The sequence below is a fragment of the Amphiura filiformis genome, chromosome 9, assembly GCF_039555335.1.
Source record: "Amphiura filiformis chromosome 9, Afil_fr2py, whole genome shotgun sequence".
NCBI lineage: Eukaryota > Metazoa > Echinodermata > Ophiuroidea > Amphilepidida > Amphiuridae > Amphiura > Amphiura filiformis.
Window position 1 is genome coordinate 51,964,343 of NC_092636.1, and position 20,277 is coordinate 51,984,619.

At 37.3% G+C, this 20,277-nt stretch overlaps 1 protein-coding gene across 1 annotated transcript; it reads left to right on the forward strand.

Moving 5' to 3' along the window:
• The first annotated feature begins 1,350 nt into the window (after window positions 1-1,350).
• Window positions 1,351-4,375, forward strand: LOC140160357 (fatty acid hydroxylase domain-containing protein 2-like). Its single transcript, XM_072183603.1, has 5 exons — window positions 1,351-1,519; window positions 1,934-2,046; window positions 2,824-3,026; window positions 3,356-3,628; window positions 4,084-4,375. Exons 1-5 carry the CDS (start codon window positions 1,414-1,416, stop codon window positions 4,241-4,243), a joined length of 855 nt encoding a protein of 284 aa, XP_072039704.1. The 5' UTR covers window positions 1,351-1,413; the 3' UTR covers window positions 4,244-4,375.
• Window positions 4,376-20,277: the final 15,902 nt, after the last annotated feature.

Consider the following 20,277-nt stretch of genomic DNA (forward strand, 5'->3'; position numbering starts at 1 on the left):
GGGCCTTAATAGGAATAACGAATATGAACCGGGCCTTAGGAATAACGAATATGAACCGGGCCTTAGGAATAACGAATATGATCCGGGCCTTAGGAATAACGAATATGAACCGGGCCTTAGGAATAAGGAATATGAACCGGGCCTTGGGAATAAGGAATATGAACCGGGCCTTGGGAATAAGGAATATGAACCGGGCCTTGGGAATAACGAATATGAACCGGGCCTTGGGAATAACGAATATGAACCGGGCCTTGGGAATAACGAATATGAACCGGGCCTTAGGAATAACGAATATGAACCGGGCCTTGGGAATAAGGAATATGAACCGGGCCTTGGGAATAACGAATATGAACCGGGCCTTGGGAATAACGAATATGAACCGGGCCTTGGGAATAACGAATATGAACCGGGCCTTGGGAATAACGAATATGAACCGGGCTTTGGGAATAACGAATATGAACCGGGCATTAGGTATCAAATGGTACAGATACTACAGAACATAATTATTGGGCTTTTTTTTTCAGTTTGAAAATGAATCACAGTTATGTTCTGCAAGTTTAAATACTTCATTTATCTCAATAGCCCCGAATTTATTGCTATGGTGGCCGTTTGAATGAAATAGATGCAGATTCAAAAGTTGCACTTGAAAACTACATAAACCCAAAGTAACATTTGAAATGGTCAATAATGAGCTGGCATGGGAACCACTGTCAATTATCATGGTGGAAATGTATTCTCGATTTTACGTCAACAAAACTTTAAAAGTGAAAAATGACTGGAAATAGATTGAATAACGAATATGAACCGGGCCTTAGGAATAACGAATATGAACCGGGTCTTATAGGAATAACGAATATGAACCGGGCCTTAGGAATAGGCCTAACGAATATGAACCGGGCCTTGGGAATAACCAGGCCCGTACGCAAAAGTATACAAAAAGTCCCAAAATGTCAGAATTTGCGAGCGTAGCGAGCCAAAAAATCAGGTTTTTTACGTTTTTTGGGTCAAAAAAGGTCCAAATTTGGGGAAGAAAGTCCACTTTTCACAAAATCGCCCCCTTGGAAAAAAAGTCCACCTTTTCAAAATCAGCACCCCCCCCAAAAAAAATCCTGCGTACGGGCCTGGGAATAACGAATATGAACCGGGCCTTGGGTATCAAATGGTACAGAACATAATTACTGGGCTTCTTTTTTCAGTTTGAAAATTGCTAGAAGTATTGGGGTTTGTACCACCCTATATGTTTATTATTTGTTGGACGTGGTTCAAGTTGAATGAACTATAGCACTGATCGTGAAAGATGAAAGATTATTAATAGGCCTATTATGTATTTGTGTTATCGGCTGACTTTGGTTCACAGGCACAATACTTGGCTATAATTGTGCATGGTTCTTACAATTTCCAAAAGGATACAAAATGGATACCAACTTCAGTTCTAATATATCCGGAACGATACTGAATCATCAATGGAATAAGCTTCATGATTGGTATGAAGGAGACGGCGAACACATCAGATTTATCGGTAAGTAACATGGGTGCCATGTGCGGAACTGGCTTAGAGATCTTTTTCATGCCCCGCTCAGTAGCGTATAATAGTGGGAGGGGGAAAAGCCAAATTGTCCCCATTTGACATTTTGTTGTCCCGCTTTTAGTCATTTTAAGGACACATTACTCTTTGCCGACCCCATATTCTCCCTAAAATTGCCCCTTCTCATCCTGGCTACGTCCATGGCCCCGCTTCGCATTTATTTCTCCGGGCCAATGAATGCCGAAAAGTTTATTCAAACAAACATCACAAGCCTGCATTACTGATATTGAGATTTCGGCTCTTTTTCACTCGCTATATTGTTTTGATATGGAGCATAATACTTGTTATGCCTTCACAACTCGTCATATTTATATATTTTTCTATTCTTTACCTTATTTGTCTCTCTAGGTCGTTTCTTAGCACCATTGACAGCCTATTGGTTGGTTGGTGGATTCTTCATGATTGTGGACACCTTTAAACCAAACTTTCTCACGAAATATAAAGTACAACCAGATGAAGAGGTATAGACGATGATATGATTGTATTCAATTCTTCTCTTCAAATAAACAAAAATCATATAGAGGTGTTAAATCTTTTTTCCAGTTTTGAAAAAGACCCATTGATACACTATTTAAATTAAGATATTAAAATTGGGGTTTGGTACTTCTGATCCTCCCTCCTAATGCCCTCATCAGATGTTCAAATGAAACGAAAAGGATCTTTGTTGACATTATACGAGTATTTCGTGTTTAACATCGGATGACGTGGGTTTGTTTTAACAAATCGTGGGCACGGCCTCGATTCACTCGACTGGCGCGACTGCTACCAATAACTAAAGCTAAACTGTATACCATTGTGGGTTTGTCAGGATTTTTATAGGATTTGAACATAGGCTAGATTGTAGTGTCACGTATCGTTCGAGGCCGGACTCGGACTGATTCCGGAAGCCCGAGTCCGGTCTCGAGTCCACGTCGGACTTAGAGACTCGGCTTAGACTCAGACAAAAAAGACTCGGCTTCAGATCGGACTCGGGAAAAGAAAAGGATCATATGCATAGGACTCAAAATCAAGTTCGGCCCAATTGTTAATTGTGAAAGAATGTACCGTAGCTAAAATGTTGGGTCGGATATCTCTACCCGGACTGTGACACAATATGACTCGAACTCGGCTAGAACTCCAATACAAATGGACTTCAATCTACTCAGACTCTGATGACGTTGACTCGGGTATGTCCCACAAGTCTGCTAGATTGTCAAATCATTTCATGCTTCATATTTGTGACGATATTCCTTTTGCAGGTGACCATGCCCCGTTTGTTGGGTGCGCTTCGCGTTGTCCTGATAAATCATATCATTTCTGTACCAGTCGTGCTGCTTTTTCATTGGATTGAAATTTGGCGCGGCTGTGACATGGGTAGAGATCTTCCATCGATTCCCAGATTCTTAATTGACGCACTGGGCATTGTTTTGTGCGAAGAGATTGCCTTCTACTATAGCCACAGGTAAGAAGGGATTGGTCTAATTTGAGGGTTTAGAACCAGAAGGCCCTATCTGCACTGAGCATGGTGAATAGCTGACCCATAGACATTAATTTTGATTCTGTATTCTCTATTGTACACATCTAAAAATATTACACCTGTCAGTTATATAATTGCAGATGGGGCTTCTTATCCCAAAACCTTTATATAACGAGGGTTTAGGGAAAGAATGCCCTATCCGAAACCATACCAAAACATGCTGTAGTGTTATCATGATATACTTGAATTTCACGTTTTGATTTTGACAACTTATACATGCTCTATCCCAATCTGTGTCATTCTCTTTTTCTTAGATTGCTCCACCATCCTCGGCTTTATAAACATATCCATAAGAAACACCACGAGTGGACAGCTCCATGTAGCATCACAGCAATTTATTGTCATCCAGTAGAGCAGATCTTCTCCAACCTCATTCCCGTGTACCTTGGGCCATTGGTAACAGGCTGTCACACGTCTGTACAGATGGTCTGGTTTTTCATCGGCTTGGTCGAAACCTGCTTCAGTCACAGTGGTTATCATTTACCGTTTTGCCCTCCTCCAGAGTTTCACGACTTTCATCATATGAAGTGAGTTGACTGTTTGCGATATTTCTTCTTTTGAACCCAAACATGCCAACTGGTTCGAGTGCAACTCCTAAAGATGTTCATCAGAACCGTTTGTTTTATAGTGATTAGAGAACCAATTATTGTCTAGAATTACATAGTCTGAAATCCTTGCAAATATTACCTAACACGCATAATCGACATTCTGCAATCGCATATAGGATGTAATCTATGACGCGTATATGATTTGAATAATTTATCTGTCCATGGTAGAGTTTTCGTTGGTGCCGTGGTAACAAAAGTGCCCTGCTCATTGGTGTCTTACCGGTACAAAGTGATGATTTAATGGTGTACTGCCTGGCAAAATGGGTCTTTGGATGACAAGCCAAGACTGCAAAATAATTACTAGGCTGTAAACATCATTGAAGACTGTTCATAAGCAATGTAATAAATTATTCTTAACATCTCCATTTTTACAGATTTGTTAACAACTTCGGCGCAATTGGTCTATTAGATCGTCTGCATAACACGGATAATTTGTTCAAGAATAGCGTCTACAGTAAGCGTCGAAGGCTCCTGTTAAGGTTTACACCAATACTAGAACTGTACCCAGAGGACCGAGAGAAAAAGACGAAATAATCATGTTAGGATGATATTATTTATGACAAGCCGTACCGGACAAAACCCGTCATTTAACAGGAGTCTATTGCCCAACAAACACAAAACGTTTTTGACATTATTCGCAAAGGGTTAGCAGAAAACCAATGTCGGGTTATACCGTAGAAACCCGTCTATAAGGAATAGAAGCGACTGTGATGATAGCATATTTCACGCTAGCGCCCTCCACAATATTATATCATTATGGAATTTGAGCAAATCATTTACCGACACAAGCAGGTATACAATGTATTATTTTATCTTTATTTCGCATCTCACGAGCATAGCTCACTCAGTCTAAACGCAGGACAACCGATTCTTTTGTTCTGCTTAGTCGCGCTAAAAGTCGATCGATACATGTTAAAATCAGCACAATTCCGAGATGCACCTTTTGCTATGAAATTTATTTTCTCGGTCAAATATAAAGCAAAATTTTTTTTTTCTTCAGTAATGTCAAATAAAAACATAGTGCTTGGATGAACATTTTTTTTTTAAATCCTGGTGTTAAAATTAAGCATTAAATTGTGTCTTTTAGTGTGATATTTTTGATTTTTATAGGCCTTTAGTTCGCCCGTGAGCTTTTTACAGAATTCATTTTTTAGCGTCTCAAACTAATATAGCTTGCTAAAGAAAGATATTTCCCACCTCTGTAAAGCACATCGTGTGGGTCTATATATTATAGTTTTGTCAGAATTTCCGTTTTTATTTTACCCTTTTCCCTTCATCCTCCGAAAATGTCAAAATCAGTACTTTATCTCGAGAGCAACCAGCTGAATTAATCGATATTTCAATTGTTGTCAACCAGGTCCCTTTTCCATTGAAAACCAGGATTGCCTGACCAGCGATTTGGTAGCCCAAATCCCCAATTCTGGTAAATGAGGTGAATTTTGGAAATTTGCTCCCGTGATAGCCTGCAATTTCAATTTATAGGGGCTATCGATTCCATGATTATGAAAACCATTTTGTCTGTTTGTTTGTTTGTTTATTTACCAAGGATGAGGTCCATGGGAAAATCCACTGTCCAAACCTAGAAAAATTCGCGTGTTATTAGAGGGGATTTTAATTTTCTGTCCCTCCTATCTCCAGGTGAATTTTGAATGACCCCCCCATCGGGCATCGCGGGTTGGCATTTTCATTACACCCTTCAGACTTGCGTTCGGGTTTGTGTAGGCCTATTTGTCATAATTTAGCGCTATAGGACCTACTTTATAAATGTATAGCTATAGCCGTGCTATATAAATATTATAAGGTACCGGTATGTAATATTATGTAGGCCTATGGGGGTGGGGTGGGTACTCAACACATTTTAACCATGACTTACAATGCAAGGCTCATTGTTGCCATAAATGATTTTTCCTTTAGGTCATTATAATAGGTTGTTATAAACTTCCATGTTTAACCTTGTATTGTTTTGGCTGCTTCATTATGACTTTCGGTGGGTTTAAGCAATTTCAAACAAACACAAACTAAAGGCACTATACCCAGTCACCTTCATGACAATTGAAACACCAGGTAATTTCTTTGCTATATTGAAGTTCTGGCAACACTCTATCCAGGCCGGGCACCCAGAGATATCGATCCACAATGCTAGTATTAGCCGAAGATTTCACGCGTGGATTTGAAAATATTTCAGCTGGTAGTCAAAAATTATGGAATCAAAACGGAAATTCTGACAAAACTATAATATATAGACCCACACGATGTGCTTTACAGAGGTGGGAAATATCTTTCTTTAGCAAACTATATTAGTTTGAGACGCTAAAAATGAATTCTGTAAAAAGCTCACGGGCGAACTAAAGGCCTATAAAAATCAAAAAATATCACACTAAAAGACACAATTTGATGCTTAATTTTAACACCAGGATTTAAAAATAAAAATGTTCATCCAAGCACTATGTTTTTATTTGACATTACTGAAGAAAAAAAAAAATTTGCTTTATATTTGACCGAGAAAATAAATTTCATAGCAAAAAGGTGCATCTCGGAATTGTGCTGATTTTAACATGTATCGATCGACTTTTAGCGCGACTAAGCAGAACAAAAGAATCGGTTGTCCTGCGTTTAGACTGCACTTGGCAAGGCATAAGACTTTGGTTCTTTAGATCGGAAGATGGTGAGTTCGAGCCTCATCACGGTCACACAAACTTTTATAAACAAAATATTGTTCAAACTTTTCATTTATATTTTCTTGCATTTTCTAAAGACTCCTTTCGTGATCATTTTTTTTCATATTTAGTTTAATTTATTCTATTGTTTTTCTTTTATTGTTTCTTTTCTTTGTCTTTTTTTCTTGTTTAATTTTATTTTTTCTTTATTTTTCTTTGATTCATATAATATTGGCAGGATAAGGAGAGGAGGAACTAAAGACCCATTCAGTGATTTGCTCATCCGGACGATCGTAAAAATCATCAAAATTCACCTTTGTCATTGTCATAGATGTGGTAACATAGCCTGCTAGTGGTTCAGCAGAAAACCGTGTGACACATAATATACATTTGGCTACATTTTATTATACGATAAATACGAATTTATTAAACATGGTAACAAATATTCTCTAGCAGATCGGTTATACGATGGAACTGGTAGGCATAGGCCTATTATAAATTCGGGATATTAAATATCTTCCTGACGAGACAGATCTGCGCATGTGGTCAAAGACGATTCCTTACTAGCCACAGACCGTCCGCTGGAATTAGTTGAATCGCTATGGCTGTTGGTCGGACCTCTCATCTCTCCACATCGATTGTGACCTATCCCCGACATTGCCCTTATGAACTCACATCCTCCTGTTTTATTCCAATACGCTGGCGAAGTTACGTAATAATCGGATTAACTACCATAGCAATAGGTGAAAACAATTTTTGAATATACCGCGTTATACATTGATACGTTCAGGCGGTACCTCTTCATTGAACCATATCATGCTGCACCTGTAAGATCTTTGAAAAGACCAGTATTGTATTCAATCTATATGATTGCAGACATACACAGTACAGGTGATGAGTGTAACCTGCTTGTAGCGCAGCGCGATATGTTCAAAATTGTTTTCACCTATTGCTATGGTAATTAATCCGATTAATTACGCAATTTCACCAGCGTATAATGGCCGAATAAATTCTGACCATCACTTGGCTTGTTGGATTCGTCTATACTACAATTCGCTGTCGAAGTGACGTAATAATCGCAATAACTACCATCAAGCAGATTGCACTAATCACCCGCGTATGTCACCAAACATAGATTGAATACCACTCTTTTCATAAATACTAATCTTACATGGCGAGTGATTAGCATTTCTTTGACAACTATGGTTTAATGCATAGGTACCACATAAACTATGAAGTGCAGGGCTATATATTCGAAATTGTATTCATCAATTGCTATGGTAGTTAATCCGATTAATTACGTCACATCGACAGCGAATAGCCTATAGTATGGGTTCAAGTGGAACAAAAAATAGTGTATGTCCATTGCTAGCTATGGTAATTAATCATGTTAGTGTTTACATCACTACTTCGGTGAAGACAAGAGAAGTGTGCCTTCTCTATATACCAACGCCTGTGATATAACAGGTACAAGCGAAACAAAATTGAATGACCAGAATAGTTTCCTTTGTCAGATGAATTGATTGAAGTTTTTGAAGACACTCTATTCTTGATGGGACAATAGATTCAAATATGGAATAATTATTATTCCTCATCTATTTTTTTTTATTGAAAAAACTGCAATTGTGGCAACAGAACAATATTTATTTTGATTTAATTTCAAGTAGAAACAAAATCGTGCTTAAGCCAAAAACGCACCCTACCTCAAGAATTGGGATGGCACAAAGGTGCAACATAGGTTTTTATTGCAAAGACGAGGACAGACAAGTAGTTACAACACATCTGTCTAACCGTGGGTTTCGCTATTATTTAGAATAAATGCTTTTACTAGTTTCTATAAAACTACAAAATTACTAAAATAAACTATAAAAAAACTAAAAAAAAAAAAAAAAAAAAACGCACCTAAAATTAAAAGTAGAAAGGTAGATTTGAAGAAAGATAAAAAGAACATGTCAAAAAGTTAAAATAAAACGAGAATGAAAAAACGGAACCGGTGCCCGGACCATGCTCTCTTCAGCATGTCTTCAGTTCCAAAGTCTGACGCTCTATCAATTGAGCTATACGATCCTGATATACGAAACAGTCGTTATTATGTCAATACAATTGATTGCTGTTACAACATACTTAGATGGAATGCATAGCCACCCAGTGCCAGTATATATTTGCTCAAACTCCAAATACAACAAGCAACCAATTTTATTGAGGGCGTTTCTTGGGTATATCCTTGTAGACGGGGTTTTACGGTATAAAAGGTATATAAGGTTTTCATAATATTCAAACACAGTTTTGTAAAACTTACTGCAAAATATTCTAACATAGTGTTATCTAAATGTTACGGAGCCCCTCAGCCCCTATGTTGACAAATTACTTGGCAAAAAATGTTTGCAAAATTATTTTACAATAACAGTTTGATAACATTTTAAAAATGCTGTTGCAATGTGTTTTCATTTTAAAAAACAAAAGAAATAACCAACAACAACAACAAAGAAAACACGTTTTAAAAGGTTTTCATGACCTTTTTAGTGTTTTTAATGTTATTTAAACGTCTTTATCAAAACCAAAAGCCAAAATATATGTTTCGCTGAGTGTTTATATCTGACTTGAATATCAATGTCAATATCAGTAGATGACCACTTCATCAACGCTGACTGTAGTAAATAAAGACTTAATCAATGCCGATATCAACAGTATACAAGTACTTCATCAATTATAGTTTACATATCTGAGCTCAATCAATGCTATCAGCAGTAATTTGATATTTTATCAATATCATCGGTATAGATGAACTGAAACTGAAAATTGCATGGAAAATTCATCAATGCTGCATGATTTCAGCAGTAGATGGTTTTAAAATTCATCACTGCTGGCAGCAGCCGTATAAACATTGACTTCATCAATGCTGATCAGCAGTGGATTAGTTCATCATATCAATACTGATATCAAAACTGAAATGAAGTACTAGAAGTATCATAAGAAGAAACAATGCGTGTTAACTATGCTAGGTAAATAAAAACCAAATAAATGTGGATTTGAACTTGTATTGAATTGTTTTGAATCTCAATTTGTTATCTGGTTATTATTTCCACACGTCCAGTACGTCAGCAATACCGATATCAGCGACATAAAGTTACTTAATACTTGTATCAATAGTGTATAGACCTAGATATAGATACTTATCAACATGGTAGCAAGTAGAGACTTCGTCAATACTGTTATCTTCCGCGCAATTAGATATGTACTTTTTCAATTCTTATCCTCGGCGTGTAATTAATACCGATATCAGCAGGAGATAATGACTTCGTCAATACTGGTATCAGCAGTAGATAGTGATTTCATCAATACTGATATCAGCAGTAGATAATGACTTCATCAATACTGATATCAGTAGTAGATAGTAACTTCATCAATACCGATATCAGCAGTAGATAGTGACTTCATCAATATTAATATCAGCAGTAGATAGTAACTTCATCAATACTGATATCAGCAGTAGATAGTGACTTCATCAATACCGATTTCAGCAGTAGACACTATCTATTGCTGATAACAGTATTGATGAAGACACTAGACAGTATCTACTGCTATGATGAAGTCACTTTCTACTGCTGTTATCATCATTGATGAAGTTACTATATATATACTGCTGATATTATTAATGAAGTCACTAGCTAGCTACTGCTGATATCAGTATTGATAAAGTCACTATCTACTGCTGATATCAGTATTGATGAAGACACTATCTATTGCTGATAACAGTATTGATTAAGTTACTATCGACTGCTGATTTCAGTATTAATGAAGTAACTACTGCTGATATTATTATTGAAGTCACTACTGCTGATATCGGTATTGATGAAGTCACTACCTACTGCTGATAACAGCAGTAGATAGTCGATTCATCAATACTGTTAAAGAGTAGATACTGGTTAGTGTTGATATTAGTATTGATGAAGTCACTATCTACTGCTGATATCAGTATTGATGAAGACACTATCTACGGATACCAGTATAGATGGAGTCGTTATCTACTGCTGATATCAGTATTGATGAAGTCACTATCTACTGATGATATCAGTATTGATGAAGTGACTATCGACTGCTGATGAAGTGACTATATTTTATATTAATATCAGCAATAGCTTTGCGTCTATCTCCTACTGATATTGTTATTAACGCCGAGGATCAACATTGTAGAAGAACCTATAACAATAATTATACTGCAGATATCAGTATTGATGAAGTCACTATCTACTGCTGATATCAGTATTGATGAAGTCATTATCTACTGCTGATATCAGTATTGATGAAGACACTATCTACTGCTGATATCAGTATTGATGAAGTCACTATCTACTGCTGATATCAGTATTGATGAAGTCATTATCTACTGCTGATATTAGTATTGATGAAGACACTATCTACTGCTGATATCAGTATTGATGACGTCATTATCTACTGCTGATATTAGTATTAATGAAGACACTATCTACTGCTGATAACCGTATTGATGAAGTCATTATCTACTGTTAATATTAGTATTGATGAAGACACTATCTACTGCTGATATAAGTATTGATGAAGACACTATCTACTGCTGATATAAGTATTTATGAAGACACAGGCCAGTGTCTACTGCTAGCAGTATAGATTAAGTCGATATCTACTGCTGATATCAGTATTGATGAAATCACTATTTTGCTGCTGATATCAGTTTTGATGAAGACACTGACCAGTATCTACTGTATCTACTGCTAGCAGTATAGATGAAGTCAATATCTAATGTTGATATCAGTATTGATGAAGTCACTATCTACTGCTGATATCGGTATTGATGACGTCACTATCTACTGCTGATATCAGTATTGATGACACCATCTATTGCTGATAATAGTATTGATGAAGACACTAACCAATACTGATATCAGCAGTAGATAGTGTCTTCATCAATACTGTTATCAGCAATAGATAGTGTCTTAATCAATACTGATATCAGTAGTAGATAGTGATTTCATCAATACCGATATCAGCAGTAGATAGTGACTTCATCAATACTGATATCAGCAGTATATAGTGACTTCATCTATACTGGTAACAGCAGTAGATAGTGACTTCATCAATACTGATATCAGCAGTAGCTAGTGACTTCATCAATACTGATATCAGCAGTAGCTAGTGGCTTCATCAATACTGATATCAGCAGTAGATAGTGACTTCATCAATCAGCAGTAGACAGTGACTTCATCAATACCGATATCAGCAGTAGAAAGTGACTTCAATAATAATATCAGCAGTAGGTACTTCATCAATTCTGATATCAGCAGTAGATAGTGACGTCATCAATACTGATATCAGCTGTAGATAGTAACGTCATCAATACTGATATCAGCAGTATATAGTGACTTCATCTATACTGATAATAACAGTAGATATTGCCTTCATCTATATAGACTGATATCAACAGTAGATACTGATATCAGCAGTAGCTAGTGATTTCATCAATACTGATATCAGCAGTAGATAGTGACTTCATCAATCAGCAGTAGACAGTGACTTCATCAATACCGATATCAGCAGTAGAAAGTGACTTCAATAATAATATTAGACTTCTCCGTAGTCCACTTGCCCATTTTGCATACTCTGGCCATTACATTTAAGCATAAATCTCTGATTTATATTGATTTGTGTGCAACTGATAGATTTTCACATCTGTATCTGATCTTTTCAGTCACCGCACTCCCTCTGTTTGTTAGCTTCCCAAGTGGACTACTGACTTTGCCTTGCGGTTAAGATTTTTAACACGGGACTCTATGGAGAGTTAGGCCAATTTCCGGCCTAACTAAAATTGGCCATGATGTAATGCATCTTTAAATGGATCTGCCTTGTGATTGGTCGCCCATATCTCGCTATTGTTTAAATCTTCCGGGCCCGCGCCATTACCATTAACTACACCGTACACAACTATCTGTGGTATTTGCGGCGCTTTTGTGTTGACGCGAAAGTTAATCTCTCATCAAACATCTAGCGCGTCTTGTACTATACCATGCTTAGTACTTGTGGTTAATGGACTGATAAACAAGTATGCTTGACTGTGTGTTTTAGAGAGCAAAGTCCGGGGTAAAGTTCTGCTTAAAATTCAAAGTCCATAGTCGGATTTTCGGTGTTCGCTATCAATAAACTGGTAGATTCCAAAATCAGAATTGTTCAGTATTAAAGTGAGCCATTATAATTATGCAAGATAATGTTGTATTCAGTTACTTTTATTGTCACTAATTATCTGATATTTTTAACTCTTTATGATCATTTTACTATTGAATACTTTAATTTTAATAAACATCAGTATAATTTTGAGTTCAACGAAATGGGTTCATCATGACTAATAATAACATATTTTTAATAAAATTCGACTATGGCATAGTCTATAATGATATCAGCATCAATGCTGATAACAGCAGCAGATAGTGACTTCATATCTACTGCTAGCAGTAGATACCCGGTACTGGCTAGTGTCTTCATCAATACTATCATCAGCAATAGATAGGGTCTTCATCAATACTGATATCAGCAGTAGATAGTGACTTCATCAATACTGATATTAGCAGTAGCTAGAGACTTAATCAATAATAATATCAGCAGTATATATATAGTAACTTCATCAACGCTGATAACAGCAGTAGATAGCGATTCATCATTGCACTAGATACTGTTTAGTGTCTTCATCAATACTGATATCAGCAGTAGATAGTGTCTTCATCAATACTGTTATCAGCAGTAGATAGTGTCTTCATCAATACTGATATCAGCAGTAGATAGTAACTTCATCAATACCGATATCAGCAGTAGATAGTGACTTCATCAATACTGATATCAGTAGTAGATAATGACTTCATCAATACTGATATCAGCAGTAGATAGGGTCTTCATCAATACTGATATCAGCAGTAGATAGTAACTTCATCAATACCGATATCAGCAGTAGATAATGACTTCATCAATACTGATATCAGCAGTAGATAGGGTCTTCATCAATACTGATATCAGTAGTAGATAATGACTTCATCAATACTGATATCAGCAGTAGATAGTGACTTAATCAATACCGATATCAGCAGTAGATAGCAGAGTTGTAACGAGTCACGTCATTTCATGGTCGAGTCGAGTCATTTCTTGCAATATCTCGAGTCGAGTCGAGTCAAATGACTCGAGTCACTGTACAATCTCTATGGGGAAAATTTGAAAATCCGAGTCGAGTCATTTCATTTTTGAAAAGTCGAGTCTCGAGTCGTGACTCGTTACAAGTCTGGTAGATAGTGTCTTCATCAATACTGATATCAGCAGTCGATAGTAACTTCATCAATGCTGATAACAGCAGCAGATAGTGACTTCATATCTACTGCTAGCAGTAGATACCCGGTACTGGCTAGTGTCTTCATCAATACTATCATCAGCAATAGATAGGGTCTTCATCAATACTGATATCAGCAGTAGATAGTGACTTCATCAATACTGATATTAGCAGTAGCTAGAGACTTAATCAATAATAATATCAGCAGTATATATAGTAACTTCATCAACGCTGATAACAGCAGTAGATAGCGATTCATCATTGCACTAGATACTGTTTAGTGTCTTCATCAATACTGATATCAGCAGTAGATAGTGTCTTCATCAATACTGTTATCAGCAGTAGATAGTGTCTTCATCAATACTGATATCAGCAGTAGATAGTAACTTCATCAATACCGATATCAGCAGTAGATAGTGACTTCATCAATACTGATATCAGTAGTAGATAATGACTTCATCAATACTGATATCAGCAGTAGATAGTGTCTTCATCAATACTGATATCAGCAGTAGATAGTGACTTCATCAATACCGATTCAGCAGTAGATAGTGACTTAATCAATACCGATATCAGCAGTAGATAGTGATAGTGATTCTGATTCATCATAGCAATAGATACTGTCTAGTGTCTTCATGATGACGTCATTATCTACTGCTGATATTAGTATTAACTAGATTTCGCGGTTCTCGGGTTAGGCGGTTCTCGTGATAGGCCTATCTCTAATTACCCAACGCCCGTTACCTATAATACTTGTCCTGACCTTTCAAACTACTATACCATATACGTCTCTCAATGATTAAGACACAACTATCAACTCTGTTTTGTAGCTGTGACGCTTACTTCGGAACCTAGGCCTATAATCTGAAAACCCATCGTTCGCCTCTTCCAAACCCTGTCCTGCAACCACATCGGAGGACCCAAAAATACCCCAAAATTTTAGTAGTGTCTGGATGTAGGCCGTCAATTCAATCGGGAGAAATGTGAACGCAAACGGGTTACATAGGCCTTACCATAACTGATGATTTTTATGTTAATCATGTCTTTAAAATAGGCCTATTGGTCCGATGAGATGCACCTGTTAGTCACTGTAATGCTTTCCGATGCTCGCACTGCGCCCGTCGGTACTCCGCGCACTATGCGATAGCGCGATACGCACCGCGAGCTGGCGTCACGCGTTAGCGAGCCACGCGCACGCGATAGCGCGCGGACAGAGAGACGGACGGACACGCCATAATTAGTATTAAGTATCTTCATGATGACGTCATTATCTACTGCTGATATTAGTATTAACTAGATTTCGCGGTTCTCGGGTTAGGCGGTTCTCGTGATAGGCCTATCTCTAATTACCCAACGCCCGTTACCTATAATACTTGTCCTGACCTTTCAAACTACTTAGAGAATAAACGATAGGAATTTTTATTTTGCCTATCCTCTACCGTGTGATAGACGACAGGCAGGTCCAATATTTTGAGTAGTGGATGCCGGCGCAGCCGGTATCCACTACGATAAAAATATTGGACCTGCCTGTTGTCTATCATAGGTAGAGGATAGGCAAAATAAAAATTCCTATCGTTTATTCTCATTCTTAGTCAGTTAAATATTATTTTAATAACTGTAAACAATTTTTTTAAAGCAAAAACTAAGTTACCGTCATAAAAACTCCCCTCATCATAAAATGAACGAAACTTGTTTACAACTTCACGTATTCTGTTGCGCGTACTGCTAGCGCGTCGCGTATTCCGCACTAGTCTACGCATTACAGCGCAATACATACGCGCACCTCTACAAGCGTGTAAGGCATTATCAAGACGCATGATGACGTGGGGTCGTCTACGGCCTGATAAACGGCACCCGAAATCTTGCGATTGTCCAATCAAAAATGTGTCTACGAACTAGACCACTCCCACTGACTAAGAATATACCATATACGTCTCTCAATGATTAAGACACAACTATCAACTCTGTTTTGTAGCTGTGACGCTTACTTCGGAACCTATAATCTGAAAACCCCATGATGCAGTCATGGTCCATGGCAAAGGCGATTCGACCTTTGTGGCATTAAACCCAGTTAACAGGAAATTAATCCAGTAAATCGATTCAGTAAAGCAAATAAGCTCATGCATTCGATCACTAACGGCAACAAGCTTCGGTCGATTACCCCAGCTGCAGCGTGTGTAAACTCTAATTTGCATAGAGGCTGTACGTGAAATTATTGATTGGCTCCAAACAAAGGATTTGAACCGGTGCACGTAATCATGGCGCAGTGCAGTCCATTCAATCAAATGTTGTCATCAACCTATTTGATCGCAGGGCATTGTTATGTGTGTGAGACGAACTGTCGCGGTTGATTGCAATCAAACAAACGATGTCTTATGTATTACTTTGTTCCGTGATGAAAATCGTGATGTTTTATTCAATCACTCTTGAAAAATATATTTCTTTTGTAGGCCTATTACTTTGTTTTGTGATGAAAATCGTGATGTTTTATTTCATCACGCTTTAAAACAAACGATTTCTCATGTATTACTTTGTTTCGTGATGACAATGTTGATGTTTTATTTCGAAAAATTGATTTCTTATGTATTACTTTGTTTCGGGATGAAAATCGTGATGTTTTATTTCATCATCACGCTCTAAAACAAACGATTTCTTATGCATTATATTTGTTTTGTGATGAAAATCGTGATGTTTTATTTCATCACGCTCTAAACAATAATTATAGTTACATGCATTTCAAGAAAAAAATCTTATTAAAACGGTAGGCCCTATGTTGTTTAGAAAAAAATGTAGAAAGTGATGATGATGATGATGTCAATGATGATGATGATGATGATGATGATGATGATGATGATGATGATGATGATGATGATGATGATGATGATGATGATGATGTCTCCAAAAGTGTCCCGGTTTGTTTTTCTTGCCCTAAATCGTGCGTATCTATTAATAAGGCACTTCAATAATCAATAATCAGTCCCGTGACGGCCTCCACTAACTAGCTACTAACTTGGGTTTATGGGCGCTGATATTTCATGTTCACTGTCACTTATTTATCAGAAAAGTGCGACCCTTTGTCAATCACCTACAGTACCCAATTTCGGCATACTATATAAAGAAACTCATCATGATGATTGCCAGAGAATACCTAAAATGTAGCTTGTACCGTTTTTTTTGTGGCATCCTTCAGAAGTGAGCGGTCCGATACCAATATTTTCGGTCAAATCTCCATTCAATTAACACGGGAGTTGGCTAGCTATGCCTTGCCCTCACTCATATTTTACAAAAGTGCGACTATTTCTGAACATCTAACCTAGCTGTAATTTTAGGTCATGTTAGAAAAATATATTTGCTAGAAGTTTGGAGAATACCTTAGATATTGACTGGTTATTTTTCACACAGTGATGTTAACCAGGCAAGTGCCCATTCTTACAACGTACATCATTTGTAGGGGTCACGCGTCAATGGTGAGAGCACTGTGTATTGTGTATAGGAAAACGGACAGTAACTGCAGTATGCATCGTTCGCCTCTTCCAAACCCTGTCCTGCAACCACATCGGAGGACCCAAAAATACCCCAAAATTTTAGTAGTGTCTGGATGTAGGCCGTCAATTCAATCGGGAGAAATGTGAACGCAAACGGGTTACATAGGCCTTACCATAACTGATGATTTTTATGTTAATCATGTCTTTAAAATAGGCCTATTGGTCCGATGAGATGCACCTGTTAGTCACTGTAATGCTTTCCGATGCTCGCACTGCGCCCGTCGGTACACCGCGCACTATGCGATAGCGCGATACGCACCGCGAGCTGGTGTCACGCGTTAGCGAGCCACGCGCACGCGATAGCGCGCGGACAGAGAGACGGACGGACACGCCATAATTAGTATTAAGATGAAGACACTATCTACTGCTGATATCCGTATTGATGAAGTCATTATCTACTGTTAATATTAGTATTGATGAAGACACTATCTACTGCTGATATAAGTATTGATGAAGACACAAGCCAGTGTCTACTGCTAGCAGTATAGATTAGTTAGGTACTTCATCAATATCTAGTGTCTTCATCAAATTACTGTTAATGTTATCAGCAATAGATAGTGTCTTCATCAATACTGATATCAGCAGTAGATAGTGTCTTCATCAATACTGATATCAGCAATAGATAGTGTCTTCATCAATACTGATATCAGCAGTAGATAGTGACTTCATCAATACTGATATCAGCAGTAGATAGTGACTTCATCAATACTGATATCAGCAGTAGATAGTGTCTTCATCAATACTGATATCAGCAGTAGATAGTGACTTCATCAATACTGATATCAGCAGTAGATAGTGACTTCATCAATACTGATATCAGCAGTAGATAGTGACTTCATCAATACTGATATCAGCAGTAGATAGTGTCTTCATCAATACTGATATCAGCAGTAGATAGTGACTTCATCAATACTGATATCAGCAGTAGATAGTGACTTCATCAATACTGATATCAGCAGTAGATAGTGACTTCATCAATACTGATATCAGCAGTAGATAGTGACTTCATCAATACTGATATCAGCAATAGATAGTGTCTTCATCAATACTGATATCAGCAGTAGATAGTGACTTCATCAATACTGATATCAGCAGTAGATAGTGACTTCATCAATACTGATATCAGCAGTAGATAGTGACTTCATCAATACTGATATCAGCAGTAGATAGTGACTTCATCAATACTGATATCAGCAATAGATAGTGTCTTCATCAATACTGATATCAGCAGTAGATAGTGATTTCATCAATACTGATATCAGCAGTAGATAGTGACTTCATCAATACTGATATCAGCAGTAGATAGTGACTTCATCAATACTGATATCAGCAGTAGATAGTGACTTCATCAATACTGATATCAGCAATAGATAGTGTCTTCATCAATACTGATATCAGCAGTAGATAGTGATTTCATCAATACTGATATCAGCAGTAGATAGTGACTTCATCAATACTGATATCAGCAGTAGATAGTGACTTCATCAATACTGATATCAGCAATAGATAGTGACTTCATAAATACCGATTTCAGCAGTAGATAGTGACTTTATCAATACTGATATCAGCAGTAGATAGTGTCTTTATCAATACTGATATCAGCAGTAGATAGGCCTAGTAACGTCATCAATACTGATATCAGCTGCAGTATATAGTGTCTTTATCAATACTGATATCAGCAGTAAATACGGTAGTAACGTCATCAATAGGCCTACTGATAGCAGCTGCGGAATATAGTGACTTCATCAATACTGATATCAGCAGTAGAACTGATATCAGCAGTATATAGTGACTTCATCTATACTGATAGTGATAACAGCAGTAGATAGTGACTTCATCTGATAACAGCAGTAGATAGTGACTTCATCTATACTGATATCAACAGTAGATAGTGACTTCATCAATACCGATTTCAGCAGTATAGATAGTGACTTAATCAATACTGATATCAGCAGTAGATTGTGACTTAATCAATACTGATATCAGCAGTAGATAGTGTCTTCATTAATACTGATATCAACAGTAGATAGGCTCTAGTAACTTCATCGATAGGCCTACTGATATCAGCAGTAGAAGTTCATCAATACTGATATCAGCAGTAGATGGTAACTTCATCGATACTGATATCAACAGTAGCTAGTGACTTCATCAATACCGATATCAGCAGTAGATAGTGACTTCATCAATACCGATATCAGCAGTAGCAGAGGATGTTTAAAGGCATTCCCACAACCCAATGGGGTTTCTGACCTTGTATGTCTGGCTTTTGTACACATGTGGTACAGCTGATCATACCTTGCATTGGGATTGTGTGCAAATATCTGGTGTTTTCATCCTATTATTTAACATTCAAAACATCGAGACTTATGAATAAAATTAATGCAGTGGGACAATATGAATGTTTCCTGTAAGAAAATCAAATATCAGTCATAAGTCTCAACTATTAGCTTGTTGGCTGCAGTTTTAAAATTACCATTTTGTGTGTGTGGCAATGGGGACTTTGCCTTTAAAATTAGGTTATATTGATCAAATTTCCCAATCATAGTGCATTGTAGGAATGCCTTTAAGGAGGTTCTGCACCCTGGCCAATTTTGTGCCTATTTTTGCATTTTTCTCAAAAATTATAGAGCATTGGTGACAAGAAAAATATGTATATTATAGGGGCAAGGACTACAACTATATACTGCACTGAAAATTCAGCAACTCAAGGCAAGATCAAATAGTTTCCCTCATTTTTGACTGTAACTCCACAACTGTCGTCTGTGCTGAAATAAAATTTCCAGTGCAGTAGTTGTAGTCCTTGCCCTTATAATATGCATATAGGGCCTACTTGTCACCAATGCGCTATAATTTTTGAGAAAAATGCAAAAATAGGCACAAAATTGGGCAAGGGTGTGTAGTACCCCCTTAAGCCTCCTCTGCAGCAGTAGATAGTGTCTTCATCAATACTGATCAAAAAGAACACTTGGTCTATTTTAAAATTCCATAATATTTTAGGCGCGCAGCCTGACGAGAAGCGGCGAG

What these genes read in the sequence shown, in the direction of transcription:
- LOC140160357 (XM_072183603.1), top strand. Translation starts at nt 1,414, where the DNA reads ATGGATACCAACTTCAGTTCTAATATATCCGGAACGATACTGAATCAT. An exon ending in CGAACACATCAGATTTATCG is followed by an intron (nt 1,520 to 1,933) that starts GTAAGTAACATG and finishes TTGTCTCTCTAG; the next exon opens with GTCGTTTCTTAGCACCATTG. An exon ending in GCCTTCTACTATAGCCACAG is followed by an intron (nt 3,027 to 3,355) that starts GTAAGAAGGGAT and finishes TCTTTTTCTTAG; the next exon opens with ATTGCTCCACCATCCTCGGC.